Raw genomic sequence first — 12,387 nt, forward strand, 5'->3', positions numbered from 1 at the left:
CACATCCACGCCACACTTTGTGGTGTTGTAAAGGGTGACAGTGTTCGGCTTCCTTTTGGTTGTGTTATCAGTCTGAACCATGCTGTGCATGCTGCTAAGAATATAGACTGTCTTGTTCCGTTTGGTCGCATTCGCCGTCAGCGTGGCAGATATGTTGACTGTGCCGAGGATGGTGGTTTTCCGTCTAAGAAATTTTTGCGCAAGTGAAAGCGATGTGAAGAAATTGTCCGTGGTAACATTTCTGCCCTTGTCTAGGAATGGTTCCATCAGCCTCATCACTACATTTTCAGACAGTCTCTCCCCACTGGGACGATTGGGGTCCTTGCCAAGATATGGGAAGACATTGCAAATGTACTTGGATTTTAGTTCGCAAGCCACCCAAAACTTGATCCCAAACTTGTCAGGTTTACTTGCAATATACTGAAGGAAACAGCACCGAGTCTTTGATGGGAAAAGCTTTTCATCAACGGTGATATGTAGACCAGGGTTGTAGCACGTGATGCAGTTGGTGACAAATGATCCCCACACACTGGAAATTGCAGCGAACTTATCAGTCTTTGTACGATCACTGCGGGTGGACCTGTCATCAAAGCGTAGGTGTTGCATGATGTCTTGGAAGCGGTTTCGCAGCATAGTTCCAATAATCTGTGGGTTTCCCAGGTTTGCTGACCAGCAGTCATGTAGTGATGGAACCCTAGTAATCCCCCGCAAGATGACAATTGCATCCACCTCAACACAAAAAGAAGTTCACAGCTTATAGCAGCTCCCCCCCCCCCCACACACACACACACACACACAAACAAAGAGGCAGTTGGCAGTTAGAAATCAGCAATCATTCACACACCCCCACTCCCCCACTTCTCAGGTAACAACCTAATTTACATATGAATTGATGCTAAAAGACTAGCCAATTTAGCTTCCACTTGGCTCACAGAGGGTTAGAAAAGCCTGGGACTTCGAGCACAGATGAGATGAAGTGTTTTAAAATCTGCTTTTTCTAATTGTTCAGGGTCCTGCTCCAGGAAACAGCTTCAACAAACTCTGGCTTTCAAAATAAGACCTCAGTCTCAGTTTTTAAAAAAGCTCTTATTTTGGAGGGAGCTGAAATTTAATATTCATGTTATCAGTCCATCAATGGGCTTTATTAGCAGTTATCAGCCCCATAACTGTGGCTCAGATTGGCCCTCCTGCACCTGCTAGCAGGCTCAGTAGGTCGTTTTCTCCAATCGGTGAGCAGGATCGCTGCGTCTCTGTTGGAGGGATGATGATGAATCCAGATCCAGTACAGACAGACTCCAGTTCACTTCACAATGAGATGGGCGCATAGCAGCTAAATACTGAAAAATGTCTATTTAATCAGTTTTAATATGATTTCTTCATGAACAGAAACAGGTTTCATAATGAAAAGGCTTCTGAAAGTTACTCTTTTGCCACGAGCATCATCTGTATGATGGAAGCCTTGAAATAGTTTTTTGCTAGTATATTACTTTAGCTGACACTATCTTCAAAGCACGCCATGAGAGTGTTAATAACGTTATTAATGTTCAGTTACACTTTACTAGGTCACATCTGTGACACACATCACTTAAATAAAGAAGGAAATATTGGCTCTGTTTTATCTGCTGGGCCCAAAAGTGACTCCCTGTATTTAAACTGCTATTAATAACTTGTTGGTCTATAATATGTGAAACATGTGTCAAATGTATCCATCATGAAAGATATCAGGTCATCTTGAGCCACAAAAACATTCCTATCATGAGGTAGAAGCTGGAATCAGTTTGTTGCAGACGTTTATATATCTGATATTTATCCAGTTAAAAGTTGAAATTCAAAAATGTCTTTTCAAGAATCGTCTGTCCAAGAGGAGTAGAAACTGCAACAAATATAACAACAGTTATTTAAGGCTGTTTTAAATGGCCACAAAGGAGCAGATTGGTTATAATGCAGCTGCTTCAGAGGAATAAAGATATTTGAAAAACTGTTTTTATTTTATGTATAACACCTTTCAATAATGTGTTGACTAAAGTCTATTGACCAGTATAAGTAAAGACATCACACACACAAACACATGGAAACACTGAAACCTGTTTTTGGTGCAGCAGCGGTCCCAAGTTTTGTTCTCAGTGTTTGTGTGTTGCTTCGTATAGGATCTCCCAGCATCATCACTGTGCTGTCCAATCATTGTGTGCTAGGTTACCCTTATAGTGCAATGTGTTTTTGCACAAAGAGAAGCATGTGTGTCAAATATAAATAAGCACAGAACAGAAAAAGCTGCTCGTTTCTTCTATTTAGAGTCAAGTTAGTGTTTTGTGTCTTTGTTTGAGGCCTAATGTCAAGCAGAGGTGTGTGTAACTGGACTGGTCTGTTATATGTGTGAAATGTGTGCTTCTCTTCAGCATCATCTTTGTCACTGCTGACTCCTTTGTGTCATCATTTGTTGAGAAGAGAGAACAGTTATAACGGAGGAGCAAAAGGAAGCCCTGAAATCTGCATCCAACAAGGAAGTGTTGGCTCACCAGTGATCCCAGCAGAGGCCACTGGTTTGGCTCCAGTTGTTATAGATTCAGTGATGTTGTTGCTACAGATACATGTTAGCATCTTTATTGTAGTAAAGTCTTGTAATGTGAAGATAGAAACAAGGCAGCAAACAGCCCCATGATCTGATCTTAATGATGTTGTTTTTATTTCTGTCTTTCAGAACTGGATTGGAAACTATCAAAGGTCTAAAAACAGCCTCAACCCTCCCAAAGAGCAAACTTTACACACGTCATCTTTCAGCTACAATCTTTGTTGCAGGGATCTTCTGCCAAACAAGGCTGAGAGAAGATTTCTTACAGCTGTCATGTTGATGCTGTTTCAATCTTTGGGCAAACACACTCATATATTAGGGCTGATATCAGGGCTGCACAAGTTCTTTGTGTTTGTGATCATGAATAATAGAAGTGTGCCTGTTGAAGATCATGTTTGCTACATGATTATATGTCCTGTTATTGTTCTGTATTATATTCAGCTTTCAGCATCCTTTCCCAGCCCCCTGTTACACCATCCATACAAAGCCAATCTGACTGTGAGCCAATGTGTTTGATAGTTTGTGTTGGATCAATAGATTTGACAGACTTGGTTCTCATCCAGAGGGAAAAAGTCCAAATTCAGATCTAATGAAATGATGGAGGCTGTTTCCTACCACGGTGCTAATGTGTGACTAACAAGGCTCATGGTCTCCAGCAGACAAGCGCCTGGAATGAGGTGAGCTGAGTGTTGCTTTGGTGGGTCTATGCCCACGTCATGCATCAGGATTCATATTGGCAATAGTTCATATCTCTGTTCTTTAGCCTTCATCACAAAGCTGTGAAGGAAAAACAATCCAGACATCTAACAGGATTTGATGGATGCAAAGTCCACTGAGCTCTTTGTCATTTAGAAACTTGTCCAACCAACAAGAGCACAGATGAAAAACACAGTGACAGTTAAAGGATTTTGCCATATATGAGCATAGATTACTTTCATATAGATTTTCAATGCAGGCTTTCATCTCAACATTTTACAATAAAATAGCTCTTTATTAGCTCTTCATTTATTGTTATTGGACATGAAACAAGGAAGCTGTGTTTCTCATTGGATGTTAGTTTCATGTTCATCGTGATCATTTTCTAAAGAGCTGATATTTAGACCATTTACTGCACTGGCTGCACATCCTGTCTACATTTCTCTGTATGTACTGTGTTTGTCTTTTCATATTTATCCATATTTACACAAACAGTGAACAGCAGTAGATCTACTCTTAATCTGTTTGTAGGCCCAGTGAAAGATATGAAGCAGAAATGGTGTCATTAGGAGAAGAAGAACAAGTCCGGCGAGGAGGCAGCAGCTCTTAAAGATGAAACACAGCAACTTAGCCCTGAGCTCAGAGAGCTTCACATGAAAAAGTTCCTCAAGCAGATCATGTCAGAGGTTTGTCATCAACAGGAGGAACTGTTAATATCATAGGATGAAGGATGCTGTCAGCTGGATGAAGAAGGTTATTTAATGGCAAACGTTCACATTGAAGTCAAATTGTTGTCGTGTTGAACAGATTCATGTACTGATCGTCTCCAGAATGTTAGAAGAGCTTCAATGAATCATTAGAAACAACTTACAGCTGCACAGTTGTGTCAAAACAATCTTTGTGTCATTGTGGGATTTTTGTGTTTCTACATGTGACACACGTCTAAAACATGCACACAATTTGAACACAAACAGAGACTCATTTGTTCCCACAGCCAGATGCTGAGAGCCATTTCCTTGTAGTGCTGTGTCTATATATATGTACCATTAGATGTTATTGGAATGATTGTCAGCTTTGATAGTTTAATGTGTGTTTAGCTGGACGGCTGTTTGATCCTCGACATGTTTAAAGGTGTCCAGTCCTGAGACACTGGGGGTGGAAACAGCTGTGATGTCATTGGACTGTCACAAAGACAGAAGTGCATGAAGTGAGCAGCCAAGGAGCCGCTGATGTTTTGGATTCAACAGCATTTGAAAGGTTGACACAGACACATTTGCACACAGAAAGCTGAATTTGTCATATGCCACAGTGAACTCACTGTTCAGTGTTTTTCAGGAAGCTTCTTAACTGCCTCTGCTGCCAAACAAGCAGCTCATGTCCTTGAGAAGAAGCTGAAGAAGTCTTCAACAACAAATACAGGAAGTGGACTTTCAAACACTAGATTCACTTTAGACTCACACAAGAAATGACTCAACTAGCTGTGTTTGATTGACTCCTTTGACTATATGAAAGGTCAGTGTGTGTCTGTACACAGACTGTTGTGTTGGACTATTATTCAATTGTCTGTTGTGTGCTGAATGTTTTCAAATGTCTGCATCTCAGCGTAGATGAGGCTGGGGGTCATGGGAGGCCACCATAGCAGTCTCTTCAAAATCATGACATCATCATAAATGCTGCTGGACTGTCTGATGGGCTGACGGTGAAAAAGCCGTCGGGAAGGAAACAGAAGACATTTCAGAGGCTGCAGGCAGATTTCTTTGATTTGGGGCCTTTTTCAGCTTTATTGGACAGAGCAGTGAAGATAAGTGACAGCAAAGCAGAGGGAGAGAGAAAGGGGACGTGGTCAGAATCAGACCCAGGCCAGCTGCTCTCCACCTCGTGGCACATGGTCACCTGCTCATCCTAGTGAGCTCCACCAGCAGCCCTTTCACACAGTTTACACTGTCAAACACTGTGTGTGGACCTCAGCTAACAATAGGCTACATTTAAGTCTGGACTACATGCTTTTATATTGAGGAGATTTTTCACTGTTTTTATTCCATCAGCAGCTCAACATCATGAGCAGCTTTGACATAAAGACATCAAACTCAAGCTGACTTTAAACTGGATCTACTTTTAATACAGGGGCTCAAAAACAACTAACATCTTTATTATATATCAGTAGAGAAAGTCATTTCATCTCAAATGAAAAACAGCTTCATTTGAAATAACTGCTGATCAGCACTATCAACTGATTTGGGATCTACACCAGTTTCATATTTTTACAGCTTCTCCAACAAAGTTCCTGCAAAATCAGCATTTTTGTCTTTATTGGTTTGATAGTGATTGATTATTCAGTCCCAATCTGCTGTCATCTAAAGAACAAAATGATGTTTATATAGCCCAAATTTTAATAATATGTCTGCATTAAGCGCATAGTAATTACATAAATTGCAAAAAAGTGCAATAAACTACAAAAAAAATTGAAAATCGTTTTTTTTGTTTTATACATATATTTCTAGTTAGAGAAATGTCCCTCCCTCAAAACTGTAAATACAAAAAAGTTGCACAAAATAGTTTCCCACCACAGGGAATTTATTTTGAGTGTCTTCATAGTTTTATTTTTGAAATACACCAATTTTTATATACTGCAGGAAAAACGAAAATAAATATTATAATGTAAATTTGCAAAAAAAAACAAAACAGCATATGCATCAAAATAAACTATTTCCAGCAGTGCAATTTGAGTTCTAAGCATCCCAGAGACGACACAGAAAGTCAAACATAACTTTTAAAAACACCAGTATAGGCTGATGAGGCCCTGAAGGTTAAAAAAAACTACATTTCTGCGAAATGACGTCACTTCCGGTTTCGGGCAGGTAATGGCGGACATGCGATAGTTTGCGCTGATGATCTATTCCAACATAGGAAGTGTTATGAACAGCTGATCGGATCGGCAAAGCAGGTTTATATATTATTTGTCCCTGCAAGTGCTTTTTATGCAATTTTTGCAAAGCTATATGTGGAAGGAAGCCGTGACCGAGGACAAGCTGATGGCATAACATGTAAGTACTTCTCCTCCGGTTTCATATGCAAAAAAAATTATTGCGCTAGCTTACGTGGTTGCAGAACTACCGGAATTTAAAAATAGTTACGCAAAATAGCGTTTCCGCTACGACCAGCTTTAAAGGGTTAACCAAACTTTAAGAATGCCAAAAGTTTTAAATAGGCAGGTTTTAAAGGGTTAAGATTCTCTGGCCACACTGTAGGATTTCCCTTTGATTCACAGCGGGGGCATTTTGGAGTCGGTCACTGAAACTCTTCATATTTGTGTTTGACACCATTTTATAGAAACAGAGAAATGTGTCATGCTTTTGTTCGGCCTCCACAAATACACAAATTTGTTCATTGGTTGAACTTTTTGTAAGGAGACACATTGAAAACCATGCTAATAAGATCTTGTTGTTTCCTGTGGATCCGACACAGAGAGTGGACTTCAGACAGAAACCGTGGAAGAGATTTTAGAGGCCGTGTGTGGCAACAGGAAGTTTCTGTATGTTTGCTGATCTTACATGTGGAAAACAACACGTGATGTTTCTGAAGTCCTACAATGATCATTGTTCTCACAGCATTTTGAGTGGGAACAGTTCAAAATGAGAGTAGTGGGAGTTATTTACTGATTGAAACAAGCTGAATGTTTCTGTGCACGATGAAGATCAGCAGCAGCAGCTCAGCTGATCAATGAATTGACATCTATCAGTCATTTCATGAGATGAAGTCATCAGTAGACATTTGTTCTAACTGTGTGATAAATGTCAGAACGTCAGGGCTCTGCTTTATTCACTACTTGATGATCATTGGCTCATTGTTGAATACAGTGGCCCAGGTGGAGTCTGACCTCTGACCCTTTGCTGCATGTCTTGTGTGTTTCACTTTCATGTCTGATCTTCTGCTGTATCGTCCAAAATAAACATCTGAATCATTTCCAACACTTCAGCAGATCTTTAGTTTGGGCAGTACAGTACAAAATAACACATATTGTACTATACTGCCCACTTCCTGATCTTATTGGATCTGTGTGTGAGGTTGGTGAAGGAAACACATGTTTACTGAGTGAATCGCTGCCTTTAGGAACTAGTTCTTCATATCACAGCCTAGAAATCACACAGGACCATTTCTGCAAGTGAAAAGTCCTAATTGGAGGAAAATAATAGTATAGTTTGTGCGACTGTTGTTTGTTAATGAAGAATTGTCCCAACTACATGTGCTGCTGACCTTTGACCTTTTCTTTAGGTGCACAGAGCCCAGAGGAGTCTGTGGAAACATCCAGAACAGAAAGAAAAGAAAATTAAGAAAATGTTCTACCAGGATGTTACTTTCCTAAACGTGTTCTCCAAATGTTCCCAAAGACTTTGTTCTAAGTAGTTCTACATGATGAAACATTCACACTGAGTTTAAGAAGGACACACAAACACCATCTGTCCTTTCATCATGTGTACAAATGTGTTCAGATGTCAAATGTACCAGGAATGGATGCAAATGTGGATCGTTCCAATAAAATGAGACAGTTTTGTGAGTGGATCACAGTTTGAAGTTCATTGAAACCTATAAGAACATGTTCCAAACCAACTTTATCCAACAGGAAGAAGCATCAGGGGAACAGGAAACATTCAAACATGTTTACTGTATGAACTGCACAAAGGAAGGAAACACAATCCTACACACGAGCACTTTAAAATGGACATTTAGCTTTTCAAACATCAGGGAGCTGCAATAACAACTCTGTGCCCATTCTGATCAGACTGAAAGATTTATAGAGATTTATCCATGTGCTGGAAAAGGATTTGATATCAACATATATGCAGATTAGTAGGAGCATTTTCTTCATATTGATTTAGAGTTCAGTACCAGGAATATGTAGAATTAACATCTGTGTACATGACGAGTGATGAAAATTCAAAGTCAGGCTTTCAAAGGACGTCAGAATTGGTGTCTCTATCTGTGACTGTCCCAGAGGAACCTACCTGAGGGATTATTAAAGATCTGTCTATCTAGAAAGACTTGCATTGATTCACAGTGTACAATTCTTTCTAATCTATTAACATCTTCCTCCAAATCCTGTTTCTGCTGCATCAGAAGGGCTCAAACCTCCTGCTGTTTCTACTGGACCATCAATTCTACTTTATGATGATCTTCAAAGATAAAAACGTGAGTTTATTTGTGAACTCTGTGAAATGCGTCTGAAACAATCCTGTGTCAGCTTCAGCCACATCATTGTCACACATACAAATGGGTGCGTTCCATTTCTGTTTAGACCTGCTGGCTGTCAATGGGCTTCATTCCATTTCAGACTGCTGGTGGTCGGCTGTGATCTAAACTCAACATGGCTCCTGTGTTAGAAGAGCCTCTGATTTTAAACTATGGATTTGCACATTTAATAGTTTCTTTCCAACACTATGGAGCTACCAGCCCAGTATATGTAGCCACAGTAGATGGAGTTATCAAGCTGACTGACAGACATTTCTCATGGCTCATGTCCACAAATGTTTGGCTGCATATTTGTATCATCTATGTTTTCCAGTCTTCATTCAGCCTATATTTCATGTAAACTCCAATCTGCCAGCTGCCATCACGTTTTCAGGGTTCATTCAGTGTTGAAAATGTAGGACAAACAGCAGCACATGTTCTCTAAATGTTTGCAGTCATTTTAAATGAAGCTGATACTACATGAGACATTTTCCACATTTACTGTCTTTGAACAGAGAATAATGAAGCCATCAAACATATACAGGCTTGTGCAAATACAAACTTCTGTAGTGCATTTGATGACCTGCAGAGGAGAACAAGTCGGGCTTTTCAGCCCTAACACAACCTCTTTGTTCTCAATACTCAAAAGGCTGATATGCAAGTTTGCATGAATCACCAACACAGTTGTGTTTGTTTCTAGTATAGTTATAAATAAGGTGATCAAATATCTGCTGACTGATTAAATCCAGTATCTATTACAGATGAACTGGATATCACAGCATGTTGTTAATCTGTCATATCAAACTAAACAGTGTTGCTGGTGTAAATATCCTCCAATAAAGTCAGATGAGGGCTTCTGTTGCCAGGTAACGATGATGTCACACTGGATCTTCTGATCTTTACCATCGTAGCGCTCAGAGTCTGATGTTGGCTCATGTGTTGTCACCAACATGACGTTCTACTAGTCAAGGCCTCACCTTAACCCACTGATGCTGATCACACAGACCCACTAATAGAACTGTTTTATCAGGTTTATGCAGCATCACCATTAATGTCACATTTAATCAGACCACATTTACATTACAAGCCCACTACAACCATTATCAACATTTAAATTACATTATACATCTTCAGTCATTTAAAGTACCACTATTTTAACCTGATTCATTTTTCCACCTTAACAGTTCATTCCTCAAATCAAGCTTAAAGATATTTGACCCTCAAAAAATGTACCAACAATTAATTTTGCAATAAAATAATTATTTTTTAACTTTTCCAAGTGAAACCAAACAAGTGTGTTTAACAGTGAAACCAGAGTGGAAGCTGTTCATATAGAGTCCAACCCAGGCTAAAAGTAAGTTGAGTAGACCAGCATCATCATCATCAAAGTGTCAGCTCTCTGAACATGGTGCAAGATCGCCATCTGCAGGACAAAACTAGTTTTTCTCGCCCTCCTCGTCAACGTTATGATGATGTCATCGTACAGCAAAATATGCAGATCAGGTGACACGACTGTCTGAGAGGTGGAGTTAAACTCTGGCAGATAAGCATGTGGAGGAGGAGCAACAACTGCAACATGACGCTCGAACATTGTTATTGCATTATACAGTTTCCTCTCTAACTGGATAATGCTGTGAAGAAGAACAGCTGTGGAACCAGGGTCCTGAGTGTCATCTATTGATGAATGCAGGTCAGTGTGTTGCTGGTGATGAATCACAGCGTCCATCTCACGTTGAAGTCAGAGCTTTTCTTCAGTTGCTCTGGTCTTCAAATTTAAGGCATCGACGGCTCTCCTTTACAGGTCCGTTGGAATATCAACTTCTTCTGTCTGAGAAATATTCATGAAACAAACCTGAGAAAACAAAAACAGCAGCAGTAACAGTAAATTGCACTTATAAATTCACTGAAAAGCCACATTTGAACTCTACCTACTTGTTCATCAAGGCATGAGTACAAGGGCAAGGAGACTTCACAGACATGTTGAAATTGTCCTTGTGATGTGAAGACGGTGGACTGTGGTGGCCACTGCAGACTGTTGGACTCCGTTACAATCTTCTTCAGTCTCTGTTACAGTCGTGGATTTGCTTGGACAGCCTGATAGTGACTCCATGTCTGTCTGGAACAAAGCATTTATATTAAAAATACATTTACAGAAAATACAAACAACAACAACACATGTCAACATCACATTTGATCATTTATTATATTATATATTATTATCATTTATTCATATTTATTTTTCAATGAAGATGACAACCAACTGTGGCTTGAATCACTGAATTTACACCAAGCACTGCAGATATACAGTGGGGCAAAAAAGTATTTAGTCAGCCACCGATTGTGCAAGTTCCCCCACTTAAAATGATGACAGAGGTCAGTAATTTGCACCAGAGGTACACTTCAACTGTGAGAGACAGAATGTGAAAAAAAAATCCATGAATTCACATGGTAGGATTTGTAAAGAATTTATTCGTAAATCAGGGTGGAAAATAAGTATTTGGTCAATAACAAAAATACAACTCAATACTTTGTAACATAACCTTTGTTGGCAATAACAGAGGTCAAACGTTTACTATAGGTCTTTACCAGGTTTGCACACACAGTAGCTGGTATTTTGGCCCATTCCTCCATGCAGATCTTCTCAAGAGCAGTGATGTTTTGGGGCTGTCGCCGAGCAACACGGACTTTCAACTCCCGCCACAGATTTTCTATGGGTTTGAGGTCTGGAGACTGGCTAGGCCACTCCAGGACTTTCAAATGCTTCTTACGGAGCCACTCCTTTGTTGCCCGGGCGGTGTGTTTTGGATCATTGTCATGTTGGAAGACCCAGCCTCGTTTCATCTTCAAAGTTCTCACTGATGGAAGGAGGTTTTGGCTCAAAATCTCACGATACTTGGCCCCATTCATTCTGTCCTTAACACGGATCAGTCGTCCTGTCCCCTTGGCAGAAAAACAGCCCCATAGCATGATGTTTCCACCCCCATGCTTCACAGTAGGTATGGTGTTCTTGGGATGCAACTCAGTATTCTTCTTCCTCCAAACACGACGAGTTGAGTTTATACCAAAAAGTTCTACTTTGGTTTCATCTGACCACATGACATTCTCCCAATCCTCTGCTGTATCATCCATGTGCTCTCTGGCAAACTTCAGACGGGCCTGGACATGCACTGGCTTCAGCAGCGGAACACGTCTGGCACTGCGGGATTTGATTCCCTGCCGTTGTAGTGTGTTACTGATGGTGACCTTTGTTACTTTGGTCCCAGCTCTCTGCAGGTCATTCACCAGGTCCCCCCGTGTGGTTCTGGGATCTTTGCTCACCGTTCTCATGATCATTTTGACCCCACGGGATGAGATCTTGCGTGGAGCCCCAGATCGAGGGAGATTATCAGTGGTCTTGTATGTCTTCCATTTTCTGATGATTGCTCCCACAGTTGATTTTTTCACACCAAGCTGCTTGCCTATTGTAGATTCACTCTTCCCAGTCTGGTGCAGGTCTACAATTCTTTTCCTGGTGTCCTTCGAAAGCTCTTTGGTCTTGGCCATGGCGGAGTTTGGAGTCTGACTGGTTGAGGCTGTGGACAGGTGTCTTTTATACAGATGATGAGGTCAAACAGGTGCCATTCATACATGTAACGAGTGGGGGACAGAAAAGCTTCTTACAGAAGACGTTACAGGTCTGTGAGAGCCAGGGATTTTCCTTGTTTGAGGTGACCAAATACTTATTTTCCACCCTGATTTACGAATAAATTCTTTACAAATCCTACCATGTGAATTCATGGATTTTTTTTTCACATTCTGTCTCTCACAGTTGAAGTGTACCTCTGGTGCAAATTACTGACCTCTGTCATCATTTTAAGTGGGGGAACTTGCACAATCGGTGGCTGACTAAATACTTT

The 12,387-nt window shown here is 40.4% G+C and overlaps 1 protein-coding gene across 2 annotated transcripts in view; it reads left to right on the top strand.

Annotated features, from left to right (window-relative positions):
- Window positions 1-4,284, top strand: part of LOC146521016 (protein NLRC3-like) — a 34,302-nt gene extending 30,018 nt beyond the window's left edge. Inside the window, exons 8-9 of one of the 2 annotated variants that reach the window (XR_014873130.1) lie at window positions 2,699-3,246; window positions 3,797-4,284. Coding sequence is in view for 1 of the 2 variants with exons in the window: in XM_085154260.1 (XP_085010386.1) it covers window positions 2,699-2,849 (151 nt within the window). In the remaining variant the exon portion in view is untranslated. Of the gene's footprint in view, window positions 1-2,698; window positions 3,524-3,796 lie in introns of those variants that run through there. The other variant, XM_085154260.1, reaches the window with a different exon arrangement.
- Window positions 4,285-12,387: the final 8,103 nt, after the last annotated feature.

The sequence above is a fragment of the Neolamprologus multifasciatus genome, chromosome 3 (assembly GCF_963576455.1).
Source record: "Neolamprologus multifasciatus chromosome 3, fNeoMul1.2, whole genome shotgun sequence".
Taxonomy (NCBI): domain Eukaryota; kingdom Metazoa; phylum Chordata; class Actinopteri; order Cichliformes; family Cichlidae; genus Neolamprologus; species Neolamprologus multifasciatus.